Genomic DNA, 17,186 nt, shown 5'->3' on the forward strand with positions numbered 1-17,186 from the left:
CGTGTAGATCCTGCTTAGACGAATGCTATGATACCAAAAACTCAAATCCGCAAAAAATGTTAGTTATGTTGTTTTTTGTAAACATGCCTTCAAATATTTATAATAGTACATTACTACAGAGGCCGGGAAGGAAGGGGTTGCCGGCCGAATAGAATATACGGCCGAACGTAGTGAGGCCGGATAGTTATGAGACCGACAACCCGTTTTCACGCCGATGTATGTATAGTGCTTTTCTCAAACATAGACAGAGAGAATCATACTATCTTTGTCTTACTCTAGTACTAATACCAAAAAAAAAGAATGAGTATAGTTTTTTTTGTTCTAATGTACTGACAAGATTTGCTTGACCAACTATATATATCAATCAAATATCGCTTTGTTTTTAATTAACTATTCTAGCGTAGCAAACCCGTCTCGTGTGACGCGGAAGGGTCCTGGAATTTTCCCAGGCTACCATCACCCCACACAGTCCTACCGCTCTAATGGCCCTAGTGCCATAGAGCCCGTCAGGTTAAAAAAACAAACAAAAAAAAATTTTAATTGTAAAGTATTGGCAGAATGTCAAACGAACCAAAAAGCAAATATTGCTTAGTTTTTTTTAAATGGCTGAATGCCATGATGCTGTGCCACAATTATATGTGAAATAGAAATTTAAAAAAGCCACTTCCCGGCCTAGGCCTGCAACTTTGTATGAAATTACATTACAGACCTCTCGTCTAGCCGCGCCTGAAACGTGATACTTCCCAGCCTAATATAAAGAACGTAATATCAATATTACATAGCATGTTTGAGAAAATATCATAGACCTAGTATTTCATAGATCAGCTATACGCGTGCGCCCGTGAGGGACAAAACATACGCAATGCGACAATATGATTGGTCGAGTAGATTTGTAGCCCACCATAAACCATACTAAAATTATGGTGGGGAATAAAAAAAATGTGAGACTGTGACAAGGGTAAACAATAACAGCGCTTTCTCTGCTACTCCTACTGAAATGTGCAGTCAAGCGTGAGTCGGACTTAATTACTTAGTTTTTGATCCGACTTCTACGGGGAAAGACATTTCACTCCCATTTCATTTCTCATGTATTTATATATTATATATATTCGTTGTCTGAGTACCCATAACATAAGCATCCTTGGGCTAACCGTGGGACTTAGTCAATCTGTGTAAGAATGTCCTATAATATTTATTTATTTCACATAAAAAATACATTGTTTAAATTGTGTAATGTACGAAACCCTTGGAACGCAAGTCCGACTCGCACTTAGCCGGTTATTTATAGAAAATACCACAAATTTTGTACTAACCTGTAGCATATTTAATGGTTCATTAATAGTGACCGGCATGGATATCTGACTCAGATCCTTCCCAATATTCTTGTACAACAGGTTCCATAGGCTCGGCGAGGCTGGGGTAGGTCTTGGACAAGGCAATCGGGAACGGCGCGTGTAGATGGTAGTTAGTGTTCCTGAACCGTTCTGGAGTGGGGTTCTCTCTGTTGGAATCACTGCTGATCCTGGAAAATAAGTTTACTGTAATGCACTCTTCATTAAAATTAGATAAATACATAAATTATTTATTTTAAGGTGCAATTACATACAATATAAATTTACGAACACATCAGAAAAAATAACAAAATAATTATTACTTACACTAGCAAAGAAATAAAATTATAACGAAAATAACATAATAAAAAAAAATATATTATAAAAAAACAAAAAACCCGACTGCACACTAAAAAGAGGAAAACAAGCCCCAGAAGAATATTGTTTAATCAAATGCTAAAACCAAGCCATGGAATACCGTTTAAACAATATAAAATACACTATGAAACGTGTTCGTAATCGATAGTTAAATAAATAAAAACTTATTCTAAATATTAACTAAATATAATTTATAAATGTTGATGGTAAGTATTGCAGGCGGGGACCAACAGAGGGTTACTTATAGTCATTTTGGTTGTTGGTTGTTAAGTTCACTATTTAGCAGAATGTTACTTAGGTAGGTATTTTCGTTGGTGGCGGTCAAGTTGGTCCCCGCCTGCAATACTTACCATCAACATTTATAAATTATAATTATTTAGTTATTTAATTATGTAGGTATTTTATTTTATTAAAAAAACATTGTTACGTAACGCCTTGTTCCAAGTTTTACGTTTTACAAGACCCCCTTCAGACTGAAGATAAGATAAAAGCCACAACACAGATAAGCGGACTCACTCGCACCATCTGAGTTATCGGAGCTGGCCGAACCCTCCTCGCTGGATAACGAACCGGCTTCGGAGGAGGAATCCCCGTCCAGCTCTATCACACCCGCCTGAAATAGTACATTACTACAGAGGCCGGGAAGTAAGGGGTTGCCGGCCGAATGCATATATACGGCCGAACGTAGTGAGGCCGGATAGTTATGAGGCCGACAACCCCTTTTCACGCCGATGTATGTATAGTGCTTTTCTCAAACATGCAATGAAATAAATAAAGAAATCTCCACGAAATCAAAGTTTTAATTCTAAAGAAACTAAAAGTAAACTATGCACAAAATATAACTACCACCTGTACCTATATTTATCACACGTGTCGTATATTTTACACATGTAGTTAATTAATTTATTACACAAATGTTCAAAGGTATATTTATGTATCTTTGATTTTTCGCCTTGCATCCTTCTGACTGTAGTTTTAGCCACATAACTAAGATTACATAGTTTTTTATGTTGATATTATGCTTCACATACATCGTTGCCTTAAACATGGAGTATAATTAACAGGTATTCATTTAATATTTTCGTCGGAACTCATATTAAATAACACAATAAACAACGCACAATAAATCCAATAAAATAGAATTACAGATACACAATGAAAAATGATCAACTTTACCTCCAAAACGATTAAAAAAACACCAACGCGTGTTTGAGTAGACATTTTTACCGCTAATATTTAAATGAAATATAGTTTGTCAAAGGACTGTCTCATTTCAAACATAGACAGAGATAATCATACTATCTTTGTCTTACACTGGTACTAGCACCCAAAAGAAAAGGATGAGTATAGTTTTTTTGTTCTTATTTACTGACAAACTGGTTTGACCAACTATATTTTAAATCTGTATTTGTAGGTAAATTTGCAATTCAATATTATTGGAATTTGTTAATAATGTTTTATTTATATATTTTTTGTAAATTCGATACAAATAAAACTGCAAAATATATTAATTATCGTTTATTGTTTTTTTTAAGGGGTATTGGCAGAATGTCATTCCGAACCATAAGCAAATATTGGTTATAGTTTTTTTTTGGCTGAATGCCATGATGCTGTGTCACAAATATATGTGAAATCAAAATTAAAAAAGAGCCACTTCCCGGCCTAGGCCTGCAACTTTGTATGAAATTTCATTACAGGCCCCTCGTCTAGCCGCGCCGGAGTCGTGATACTTCCCAGCCTAATATAAAGAACGTAATATCAATATTACATAGCATGTTTGAGAAAAATAAATTTATTAGAAAAAGGGATCAAACATTAGTGCAGTGCATCAGGTATGTTCGCGGAGGTTCGAACTGATGGATTCCAGGCCATAATGCGTAAGCGTACTGCCTCACTGATGCGGCGGTTGCGCGGTAGCTCCAACAGTGTGCTGGCCGAGAGGCTAGACTGCCCGTTCCAACACCACTGGAATCACTGGATGCTGTTGCATGTACAACAGTAGTGTTTGGAATGTGGCAGTCTTCATTATGTAAATAGTTAAATGTGATATATTTTTATTTGTAATTTAATGTGTGTTTACTAACATTAGCATATTAAGATTAATTTAATTGTATTACTAACAAATTATATGAGCCTGAAATAAATAATTGAATTGAATTAAGAAGATGGTCTGAGCGCTTATCCATTAATTACGTCACACAAATGTCGAGGTTTTTTTGACCCCTCCCCCCCTCCTTGTCACACGCGAGGAGAGCCGACCCCAAATGATGGGAAGTGGCAAGGAAGAAGATTAACTTAAATTACCTCATCAGTGGTGATAATCTCCGTTGGTTTGAGTTCATCATGTTCCTCAGCGTCGAAGAACTCGGAAGCGGACACGCAGGACGAGCTGTAGCTCAGGGATTGAGGGAAGGGCCGTGGCGCCTGCTGCAATGTGGACTTTAATCACATTGCTTGTTGTTCATGTTCACAAAGTTACATATACATGTAGTGAATTAATAGATTGTTAACCATGGGATGAAAGGCACTCATTCCTGCCGATTTTGTTTGGCGCTCGAACGCAGTGAGAGCGCCAATAGTCCGAGACTGAAATGATGCCTTTCACCTGAGTTAAACACACTACTTTTCATTTCGAATACGAGGAAAGTAAAATGCATGTGTTCCTGGCCGGTTTTTTTTGTGTTGTTATCCTGTCCCGTTGTCCAAGAGACAAAACTGGTACACTTTGTTTGAAGAGATGTTTTATGAGGTTCTATAACATGCTTTGTAGATGGCCCTTTATGGAAATTGGTTGTAACCAAAGATAGATATAACTCCTTAATAGATGGATACAGTCTAAGGAAAAAACGTGCCTCGAAAATCAAGAAAATTTGATTCTCGTTCAGAGGGCGCCACTAGCTTTGGCCTACTGTCGTATAGATGGCGTTGACGGTTTCATTTGTTATTTAACAATTTTAACGCATATCAGTGAAAGAACATGGGTCAAAATAATAAAAATAATTAATGCAAATAAAAAAAATCATTTATCCATATTTAAATACATTTTATACGACCGGTCTGGCCTAGTGGGTAGTGACCCTGCCTGTGATGCCGATGGTCCTGGGTTCGAATCCCGGTAAGGGCATTTATTTGTGTGATGAGCACAGATATTTGCTCCTGAGTCATGGGTGTTTTCTATGTATTTAAGTATTTATATATTATATATATCGTTGGCTGAGTACCCATAACACAAGCCTCCTTGGGCTTACCGTGGGACTTAGTCAATTTGTGTAAGAATGTCCTATAATATTTATTTATATTTATTTATTTATTTATCGTATTTTTATAAATCTTCATTTTTAGTTTTAAAGTGTGTCGACAGATGGCAGTGAATTTACTGAGGTTACTAAATTTACTATGACCAGTACCGCTCTAGTATAAGTTACTCTATGGTTGTAACTAACACAAAAATGCATACCTATTTGATAAAGATAAGATAAAGATAGTTTATTATTCAAGTAGGCATATAAATTAGGATTTCAAGTTTCTTTTGTCCCCTGGACAACTAATCGTAACGATAGCAACGAGTGACAGTAAAAAGTTAATTCACCCATTTTTCTCGTTGCATTATGATCTATCGCTCAAGGAATTAAATTTCAGTACCATGTCACAGAGACAATAGTATGAGGTCCCTATCCCTCCTTAGCTCCCTACCGACTTTCATATTGGTTGTCATCATCATCATCATCATTTTTTATTCAAGAACAATATTACATTGTGTTTGAAATCTTAAAACTAGGCACATGCACACAAAAAAAAAATATTACAAAAACAAACATCATAGCCACCAATAAAAATATTAATAAGACGTAATCAAAAAAAAAAAGTAGTAGAAATTTCCAAAATAAACATGAATTAGTCAATTATAAATAATAAAGAAAAATGTCAACGATTAAAAAGTAAAAATAATTAAATTAAATCAGTTACATGTCAGAATCAGAAAAAAAATATTAAGAACAAAATGTCAACGTTAAAATCAAAAATTAAATTAAAAATTAAGGTAAAAAATTAAATGACACTGTGACAAGGAACGATGTTCTCAGAAATTTAAATTTAGTAAACAACGAAAAGATGTCAAGACCTTAATAAATTCAGGCTTTGTTTGTATTCCTTCTGCCTATCTAAATAATTTGTGATTATTATATAATATTTCGCCTTATTATTATTATTTATAGTTCCCACAAGAATCTATTTAAATGGCAACTTGTTTTAAATTATCTTGTAAGTTTTAGAAACTTTCGAGAATATTCCTGCATTTTCATCTCGCTTATAAGAGGAACCATTTGCCCAAAGACATACAAAGGATTTGCCACACTGGATGCGTTCTGCGGACAGCGGTCAGGTCAAGCTTCAACTTCAAAGGTTACTGTCAATAATGCGGGTTTGACCTGATCGCTGACCGCAGAACGCATCCAGTGTGGCAAATAATTAAAGGAACGATGATTACATAATATTTATCAGTACGGTTTTTACTCACTATTATTTTTAGTGTCCGCGGCGGTTGTACGTCAGTGCACGACGTACAACCGCCGCGGACACTCGTGCCTGAGGATGGATTCCCAAAGAATCCGAAACATGTCGCCAAAAGCGACTAAAAATTATAGTGAGTAAAAACCGTACTGATAAATATCTTGAAATATGTATCACTATAGTTTAAGTGCGATGATTACATAGGTATTTATACTTACTTGATCCGAGTTGTTGACGGACGATATCTCGGCGAGGTCTGACGCATCGTGGATCCGCGACAGCCGTGAGCGCAGTTCTGTGTTTACCACTTCATACGTCATTATTTTATAGGTACTTTGTGTTAACATGTATATTACAAGCAGAGTCATTGATTGTGGAAAATAAAAACATCGTGGCCCTGAACCAAACGAACTAGATTACGAACTAGATAGCGACATATGTTTTGTACAACTTTTCACAACCAGAAAGGGGCCGACATTTACTTCACAATAGTATTTTATACAATCGTGATATAATAGAGTTTTTCAGTCGAGTCGAGTACCGTGTTTAGGCAACGAAGCTTGCTGAGTTACCTAAGTAAGGTGCGAGATTGAAAAGCTTGATTATATCCCTATTGTATACAATATTACGGCTAGCTGTTATCAAAAACAGGGCCGTTTTGAAATGCGGCGGTTCAAGGATTAGCCAGATTGTCATTGCGATACGTTCTTGAATAAGGCAAGCTACGTTCCACTGCTTTGTGTGTGGGAAACTAGAGCTGGACGAAAACTAACGCACCTACCCTACAATGTTTACATTTTAAACAGTGCTCACCAGAATTCTGTTGCAGCGCGGAGCTGAGGTTGGTCCGCAACGCCGCCACCACGCCGCCCGCCACCGGCGTCTCAGCCGCCTCCATGGCGGCGCGGAGCCGCCCGCGTTCCACCACCTACGATGAGGCAACACGGTTGACATGGAGTTCTCTAAATCTTCAATCAGTGGATTTGCAAGCCTCTTAAGATAAGATAAAATATATTTTCTCAAAAATGGACGGCAAAGTCGACGTTGCCGGTTAAAAAGTAGGTCGCGCAGAGCGTAGTTTATGGTCAGTCAAAAAATTAAAAAGTTAAAAACATTGCAGTCTCGATTTTGGGACTGCAATGTTGCATACAAATTCCATTATTTTTCGAGTTCCAAACTTTTTAAAAGTTGAAGTGGCCATATCAAATGAAGGCATAGGTCCATTAAACAGCCAAACAGATGATCAGTAGTTATTATTATAATGTTGGTACCGCGACTATTTAGGTGTCTCAAATGGGTTGGCGTATTTTCAGCAGAAAAATACACTTCTATTTTTAATTAAAAGAATAAAAAGGCGGCAAAGCAAATCTTTTTACTTTTTTCTGTGAAAATATATACATAAGAACGTTGCTTATGTAAAATATTTCTATTATATTTGTATTTATGGCGCCATTTTTGAGAAAAGCACCATATATGACTCGGCTGGAAGGCTACTTGCTGGCTTCGGATTCAATTAAACGGACTCCCAAGGTCGTCCGTTTAAAACGAATCCTTAGCCAGCAAGTAGCTACTTCCGAACCTCGGCAATAATGTACTATTATTTGCAAAAATGTAGTGGTAAACATTGTTGGACGGTAGGTAATTTTAAGTCTTCCCCATTTACTTCAATGATTTAAAAAAAAACATAGTTATATACTATGCATACTATGCATATAGTTATATACTATGCATACGCTTATACCTACTTTGTTTACACCAATGGTGCTTCCACTGCGCAATTCGCCACACGACTGAGTACGCTGGTGTAACTAAATGCGATTTTGACTCCAATACGGCCCCATTCGTAGTGCTTAAGGCCAGTCTTTACGAAGTATATATCATCATCATCATCATGTCAGCCGATATACGTCCACTGCTGGACATAGGCCTCCCCAAGGCTCGCCACTCCGACCGATCCTGTGCCGCTCGCAACCACCGAATTCCCGCGACCTTCACCAGGTCGTCGCTCCATCTCGTTGGAGGCCTACCGCCCGTTCGTCTTCCGGTACGCGGACGCCACTCCAGAACCTTCCGGCCCCACCGGCCATCAGTTCTGCGAGTAATGTGCCCCGCCCACTGCCACTTAATTTTGCAATTCTGCGAGCTATGTCGGTGACCCTAGTTCTACTGCAGATATCATCATTTCTGACTCTATCACGCAGAGAAACCCCGAGCATAGCTCTCTCCATTGCCCTTTGCGTGACCTTGAGCCTTCTTATGAGGCCCATCGTTAGCGCCCACGTCTCAGATCAGATGCGAAGTATATATATGTCTATGATATATAAATGTCTGTATGTATAAATCTTACCAAAGTAGAGACGACAGTCTTCAAATTCGTCACCAAATCTTTAGCCAATATAGTGAAGTCTTCTCTCAGCTGGTGGTCGGGTGTTAAGCTCGTCAATGATGTTGGGCCTCCGCCGGTGCCCACGCTTAGGGCTTCCGCACCAGGTAGGGACTGCGGGCGAGCAGCTGCGCATGCTAGAAGAGGATTTGATTAATAAGTATGCTACGAATATTGTCTTCGGTTACCGCGATAGTTACTCATGAAATAAAACTATGAAAACGGATTATATCGCGTATATTGAATTTATATTTTTCACTTAAACTATCGTGAGACATATTTCAAAATATTTATCAGTACGGTTTTTACTCACTATTATTTTTAGTCGCTTTTGGCGACATGTTTCGGATTCACAACGTACAACCGCCGCGGACACTCGTGCCTAAGGATGGATTCCCAAAGAATCCGAAACATGTTGCCAAAAGCGACTAAAAATAATAGTGAGTAAAAACCGTACTGATAAATATTTTGAATTTATATTTTTATTGAAAATAATTGTATTATATAACTAGCCTTATGAACCGATTTTGCATGTACAACCAGCCTTAAAGTTTATAGTCTATGATGGTTCATTATTTTTAGTATGTGGGTATTTTTGCACTTTGTTGTTTTTTCCTCAGTCACCCGTTGACCACGAACGCTGTAAAGGGTTCGAAACGTCGGGATGTATTAAGGGGCCCACTGACTATCAGTCCGCCGGACGATATCGGCCTGTCAGTTGTTCGGAACTGTCAAATTTTTGTTCTGACAGCCCGATATCGTCCGGCGGACTGATAGTCAGTGGACCCCTTTATAAATTCAATATACGCGATATAATCCGTTTTCATAGTTTTATTTCAAAAGTATGCTACGAAATTACTTTCCATATTGTATATGAAATAAAACAGTTCAGTAGGCCGAGCACATGATTGGCGCGACAGTATCTCGCCGCGAGATAGACTACCCGTCTTTTACTAACTGTATGAATTAAAGGGGGACGGGTAGTCTATGTCGCGTCGAGATACTCTCGCGCCAATCATGTGCTAGCCCGGCTGAACACTTAAAATTCTATTGTGGTATTTTATTGTTGCGATTTTTATGATAGGTGTTATTTGATTTTAATGAGGCTATGGGAATTCATTATTGGCGCTCGCGTTAATATATATACATTAATTGACATATTATGACTAACTAACTCTAATTTTATATAAAATTATTTATTTTCATTTTTTTTTATTTACTTACATATTATTTTTAGACTAAAAGTCAAGCTTTGAGGTCATTTAAATCTATGTATGCAATTAAATTAGTCAAGCATACTCTATCTACTAGAATTAAAAAGCTGCATTTGGTTATATTTTTTTTACATATTATCCTTCTAATTTTTCTATAATAAACGAAAGAAATTAACAACATACGGTATCTAAATATCTGAACTAGTATGCTATGTGAAAAACAGTAAGGAAGTATAACCTAAACTAATGACGCAGAATAAACAAAAGAAAATCATGCAGGTTCCAATGAAATGATCATAATGATTATTGGGTTGGTATATACAAGAAGCTATTATTTGAAAAACCATTATATATATATATATATATATATATATATAACAGTTTGCAGTAAATATTTTTTTAAAGTATATATATACATATACTTGAATAAAATATTTACTGCAAATAAACTTACATTAAATGTAGATAATTGGCCAATAGATTCCTGTAGTTATTTAGTTTACGTAGAATTTTAGAAGTGAACTTAATAGCAATATAATTCCTCCATTTTGTTAATACAGTACAAACTGTAAGTAAAATTATATAAATAATAAATTAGGATTTCTATTCTATTTCTTTCTAATGTACAAAAAGTTGCAACCGAAAAGGTATGGCTCTAAAATCTAAACATTAACTAATTAGCTCCATGCATGAATTTATTTTTATTTTTGGATTCATAATTTATATCGTTGGAACACCGGAAATGATAAAAATACTTTTGTAAACCTTAACATTATTTTATTAAAAACTATTTAAAATGTTGAAAATTTTTGAGCGGTTGAAACGCTCATAATTTTTGGCGCGAATTCGACAGAGCGTGATGACGTCACACGTTGGGCGGCCCAACTGACGTTTGCTACTAATGACACTAATCTGTCGAACGTATGACGTCACGTGGCGTTTCGAGCGTTTCGCTCACTAGCTTTTCGCGGGCAAATTTTTGTACTTTTTATTTATAATTTTAAGTAATTAAATGGTAATTTAAAAACGGAAATGCATTTGTAACATGATATAACGGTAACAAACATCCGAATAAAACATATTTCGTTCAAACTTCATGCATGAAGCTAATTGTGTTAAAAAGGTTCAGTGCCGATACCTTATAGATTATCTATAAGTTTACTTCTATTTACTATTATGATTCTGACGATATCATAGCATTTTAAACCATGATTATATTATGTCTTCGATTTAGAATTTAGAACAACCACTATCCCGAAAAAAAGCATGCTTTCCCAAAATGTACAACCTCCTAAACATCGTGGTTCGAGAATGAGATTTCCTCCGAAAGTGAACATTTTGGGAAAGCGACGAAAATTCTTTTCTGTAATAGGAAATACAGCTTTTTAGAATGGTGGTTGTAACGCAATCTAAAATTATCTATATTCAGTGAGGCTATATCCGCGCTAAACTAGTGCCGCTACGCAGTTGCATGTCTAACCATTCGTAACCTTTAATCCATTGATTTAAGGTATATTATTGGTAGATATATTGCACTACAAGCTCTTTACACAATGTAAACAAACATAAACCTTACTACAACGAGTTAAGGTATGTGAATGGTTCGTTAATTCTACACTACTCAATGTACCTTGCACGCAATGCCGGGAGGTCACGGTGTTGGCTGCAATGGAACACCGATGACCTAGATGTTACCAATTCTAATCACACCACATTCAGGACTTGATTAATTGAAGAATATTTATAGGCTTTAAACACTTTTAGAAAGATTTGTAGGTATAGTGCACTTAGATTTTAGCAATAGCTAGTAATAGAATAGAATACAATTTATTCACGACGCTTAAACAACAAGATTTTAACAAAAACCGGCCAAGTGCGAGTCGGACTCGCGCACCGAGGGTTCCACACTTTTTAGTATTTGTTGTTACAGCGGCAACAGAAATACATCATCTGTGAAAATTTCAACTGTCTAGCTATCACGGTTCATGAAATACAACCTGCTGACAGACAGACGGACAGCGGAGTCTTAGTAATAGCAAAGATAGATATAACTCCGTAATAGATAGATACAGTCTAAGGAAAAAACGTGCCTCGAAAATCAAGAAAATTTGATTTTCGTTCAGAGGGCGCTACTAGTTTTGGCCTACAGTCGTATAGATGGCGTTGACGGTTTCGTTTGTTATTTAACAATTTTAACGCATATCAGTGAAAGAACATGGGTCAAAATCATAAAAATAATTAATGCAAATAAAAAAAATCATTTATCTATATTTAAATACATTCTATCATATTTTTATAAATCTTCATTTTTAGTTTTAAAGTGTGTCGACAATGGCAGTGAATTTACTGGGGTTACAAAATTTACTATGACAGTACCGCTCTAGTATAAGTTACTCTATGGTAATAGGGTCCCGTTTTTACCCTTTGGGTACGGAACCCTAAAAACCAGTCACAAAAAGGTTTAAAACGTCACTGAAAAGGTTTCCACTCAGCTTAGTTTCAATTTCAAGGTAAGTACCTTTTGAATACCTTGACGCTGGTCTTCCGTGGTAACCCTTTAGCAAGTTTCATTCAGTAATAGTTCATTATCAGGAATATGAAAATGTTTCCACAGATATTGCCGTGAACCGTTTTTTTAGGAAGGTACTGTTGTTTCTCTCTCGATTACCTAACTTTTAAAAGGATATGCCTCAAGCTTCAAATCAGGTCTCACACAAAATGTGAGGAAGGCAAATGGCATAAATACTTTATTATTCTCGATTGAGAAAAAAATGCCTAAAATAAAGGCATTACAGAGACAAACACAACAATATTGTAAAATCTTCGCTGGTCTCAGGTGTTGTTTAGGTGGTGAAATAAGAGTGGACTGTAGTTTAAAATGCTGGTTTACTTTCTAAACTACGAAGAAGTACAAAAAGTGGCAAAAGTGGATTGTCGTTAGGAATCGAGAGAATGAATGGTGAGTTTTTGAAAGCCCTAACTGTCAAAAGTCTTGAATACAAAATTGCCATATTAAAATCAGAACATTGAGACTTAAATTATAATATCATTGAATGTTTTAGTTAAAAAACATGCAATATGAATTAAATTAATTATGTGAACATATTGAGACGTTAAAATAAATTATATAATATAAAACTGTGAAGTTAATTTTTAATACAAATATTCGCTATCTATCCTTACGAATACAGGATCGAAACTGAGTATATTTTCGAACGATTCGTAACAATATATTAAATAAAATATTACCATTATTGAAAAACTCACTTATATTCTGTTCTTCACATTCTCTTAAAAACTCGAAAATATACTGACACAATATTTTGGCTATTGGTATTATGTAGCCAGCACCACCACTGTCGCTTGACATGTTTTAGACACTATAATTTATCGATAATCAATTTAAAATATTTCGACTCCGCTACCACTAAAATAAATAAAAATAACTTAAAATTGTTCACTACCGCTAATCATAGAGGCAAAACAATGAATAACATCACAAGGCCTGACTAAAATTATATCATCTATATCTATAGCAATTTAGACATTAAAGCGTTCAAATAGAGCGTAAATTATAATAACAGATTCAAGCGAGATTAGATAATAGTGTTGCAATGTGTATTTTTAGAGAAAACTAATATACTAAAACCGTTTTTTGCAATAAAAAAAGTACAGGTAACAAGCATGTATGATTTTACTAAAAAAACTAGTACTCATTCATCTCTAATTAGATAGTTCAGTCGCAATAAAGGTATCATAAAAATTTTAATGTATAGGAAAATAACTAAAATATGAAGACAGCTTCAAACATTGGCTCATCTCTAATTTGATATCCGTAAAAAATTAAACGTTGCATATGACGACATATTTACTGCATTGCGATAAGATTGAAAATAGCTTGCAATACCTGCATGACGGAGAGTAGATCAATAGATACGTTATCAGTAGATAATGGGCAAGCGAGATACGATCAAGGCCGCTATAACTTCATCTCAAAACGAGTATCTTTATGGAAAATACGTCGTAGAAAAGAGAACCAACAACGAAACACCCAACTTCGAATTTAAACTATCGTGAGACATATTAACTTAACTAACTTAGCGCTCGGAGAGCCTGTTTCCGAAACATGTCGCGCGAGTAACTATAAACACGTGAGTGAAACCGCTAAGTTAGTTAAATACCTAACTTATTATTAATACACTGCTGGGCAAAGGTTTCTCCCAATTTCTCCACTGATCTCGGCCCTGTGCTGTATCTGGCCATTCCTTCAAGAATGCGCTGGTGAAGTACGTTAAGCATATAATTTGATTTTTGCCGACCCATCACACTTTGCCACTTTGAAAGAGTAATAAAAATAATATTGATCAATTTTGAACTAGAATAGGTACATATAGATCGAAAATTAAACTTCGTTAAGTTTTTTTTTTGTTAGAAAAAATATACATGTATAGTGAGACACTCAAATTCAACGATCAATTAAATTAACACAATTTAAAAGGTACTAGTCACAGAAAGTTATCTAATAAAATAAAAAAGTGATAAATAAGATATGAGTATGTGTCCGTTTGATTTCGTATAAATGTTACTAATTCTAGAATACCAAGCAAGAAAACAAATCATGTATCGGATTGTTTGTACATTGGAACCCTTTCGTTAAATCAAACCGATGTAGCGAGCGTGTATCGTGTAATAAGTAATATCTTGTATGAATAGCCATAGGTACAATCGCCATCAGATATATCGGAGCGGCCAAGTGCTCACAAATATCTGAACACGCCTCTATGAGGGCTAACGCGTATGAATTCGCCGCTAGCGCTAGTGTAGATGGTGGTCTTCGCAAAGTTCGAAATGTCAAATGTCACTTGTCACTTCAAAGACTGACAGCTGTTCTTTAGTCTTTTGGACCACCATCAACAGAGGCGCCAACTGGTGAGCAAAAAAACGATAGCCCTCATTGTCAAGGCGTTAGAGTGCGTGTTCAGATATATATGAGCCCCTCGGCCGCTCCGATATATCTAATGGCGAATGTATAAGACATCTTATGATCATGAAACTTTCCATAAGTTCCTTACAGTCAAGGAAATTGATTTCTCTTCTACTTTGTATCTTGTCAAGAAAGAAATATGAGAGAAGCTAGGGATCTCATGTTATTGTCACTGTGACAAGGAACGAAGTGGCAAAGAAATGTCTTGACATTCTTGACCGTACATTATATAAACGGATATGTAAGATCACCGTCTTTTTTATCTTTAGAGGTTTTCTTAGTAGTCAAACCAAGAGTGGTCTGCAGAGATTTGGACAGCACAGTGTAGGTGTTATTTTAAACGTAAACTTATGAAATTATGACGTATAAATAACACTGGCTCTGCGTGTGCTGTCAAAATCTCTGCAGACTTTTCTTGGTCTAACTCTAATAGCTTTGGTATAGCAATTTTAAAACAGAAAATAAGGTTGGCCATTATTACTTATTTATATTGCTAGTCAATACGTGAAAAAGAGATGAAGATAATACTTTATGAGACATTAAAGTAGATTTAACCCATGCATGATTTTTTTGGCTGAAAAAAAATGTTTTTATTTAGTTATTTGGATGTAGGAACTAGGAATCTGTGAGCTGTCCAATGCTTTGTATACATTTGGCAACAATATGCATTTAAGGGTTAAATATGACGACATAAAACATGTAATCAGTTAGTCTGGCAGTCCACACAAAATACTATTTATAATATTGGCATAAAATGTACAATGGTGGAAGTGTAAAAGGATCAAAAGAGGGGTGAAATAAAAATAAAAAGGGTCTTACGAACTAAAGTAGAGGCCAGAAATGTTGAAAGAAACGCTGTAAGTTAACAGAAAAGTACATTAGAGTTGGTGAAATTTAGCGTAAGATGGGTCACACAGTTTGAACGAGGCTAAACATGACATCCGAGCATACTATGTTTGATTATTCCTAGCATTTATAGTTCTTAGCGAAAATGCTCACATTATTTGGCCCAGCAGTGACAGTAGCCAAGCCATTCATGACATTAGCTTGACATGCCCAGTTTAGTTGGTTTAAATTCAAAATAATCACTTTCGCAAAGCACTATTGCATATAGTATTCGACTTAAATGAAAAGCAAAATTTATCCACTTTTCCGGTTTATCAAGTTTCTCGAAATGTTCACTTTTCAAAAATGTCCAGTTTCCTTTAACACCCTATCGACGCATTTTTTAGAAAACTGGATTGATTCTACATTTTCGGAAAGTGTGACATTTAAAGAAATACATTTACGCAAGGAAAGCATTATATGTGCCATTTTCAACCAAAAGGGTACTTATTGTCGCTTCAATTAGAAATCAACCTTATCGACAAGCGACAATGTGGTACCTTTTGGTTGAAAACGTCACATATTCAGAACGTAAGTTATGAATTTGAGTCAATGCTAATACTAACCTTATTTGTCTGCAATACAGTTTAAATATGACTGTTCGTCTTTCGTACATTTTGGGAAAGCAATCATTCTGAACTACCCATTCTTAGCCTGAAAACTTGACAAGTGATCGCAGTCTGAACCATGCGACTTGAGAACTTACCGATCTCGTAGAATCCTTGACAAGACATAATTTCAAAGTACTTTATTTTTGTGTGAATAAATGCTTGAATACTTTATTTTTTATAAATAATGTATTAACGAATCATAATATATTTAATAACCTTTCGTTTGATATAGCACACGTGTACGTATGACTCGTGGTATAGTTATAATTTAGATTTTGCAAATTAGGTAGTGGTCACATGTATGACGCCATTATTTGTCACTCAGGCACTATAGAGATTGTCTCCCAGCCAGCAGTATTGTGATACTTTTTATATTGCTAATTTACTAAAACAAGTGCACTTCAAATTTTATTTGGACAATAAATAACTTACACGATTTCGTTACCATTTAAAAACAGACGATTACAAAATCAAAACTATTTGAGTACAAATCTTGAGTCACTTCGTGTTCAAATAATTTTGGGAAGGTTCTTCGGGACAGGATTCGGGATTGGGATTGTAGGTATTTTTCCCTATAAACAAACACAAAATGTCTGGGCGTTAAAATATGCACTATTAGGGTTCCGTACCCAAAGGGTAAAAATGGGACCCTATTACTAAGACTCCGCTGTCCGTCTGTCTGTCACCAGGCTGTATCTCATCAACCGTGACACCTAGAGAGTTGAAATTTTCACAGATGATGTATTTCTGTTGCCACTATAACAACAAATCCTAAAAACAGAATAAAATTAATATTTAAGTGGGGCTCCCATACAACAAACGTGGTTTTTTTGCCGTTTTTGTGTGTCTAACTGTGCGACTCGCACTTGGCCGGTTTTTTTAGATACTTTC

General features: G+C 35.8%; 1 protein-coding gene across 10 annotated transcripts in view; it reads right to left on the reverse strand.

Annotated features, from left to right (window-relative positions):
- LOC134750950 (oxysterol-binding protein-related protein 3-like) overlaps nt 1-17,186 on the reverse strand; it is a 61,510-nt gene that overhangs the window by 12,263 nt on the left and 32,061 nt on the right. For 4 of the 10 annotated variants that reach the window (XM_063686232.1, XM_063686231.1, XM_063686223.1 and 1 more), the window contains 7 exons: nt 15,619-15,654; nt 8,566-8,738; nt 7,032-7,146; nt 6,437-6,525; nt 4,014-4,148; nt 2,226-2,322; nt 1,314-1,522 (listed from right to left, as the gene is read on the reverse strand). In XM_063686232.1, the coding sequence (XP_063542302.1) occupies nt 1,314-1,522; nt 2,226-2,322; nt 4,014-4,148; nt 6,437-6,525; nt 7,032-7,146; nt 8,566-8,738; nt 15,619-15,654 (854 nt within the window). The remainder of the gene's footprint in view (nt 1-1,313; nt 1,523-2,225; nt 2,323-4,013; nt 4,149-6,436; nt 6,526-7,031; nt 7,147-8,565; nt 8,739-15,618; nt 15,655-17,186) is intronic. The other 6 variants (XM_063686228.1, XM_063686226.1, XM_063686227.1 and 3 more) reach the window with 6 other exon arrangements.

This window comes from Cydia strobilella, chromosome 21, assembly GCF_947568885.1.
Source record: "Cydia strobilella chromosome 21, ilCydStro3.1, whole genome shotgun sequence".
Lineage (NCBI taxonomy): Eukaryota > Metazoa > Arthropoda > Insecta > Lepidoptera > Tortricidae > Cydia > Cydia strobilella.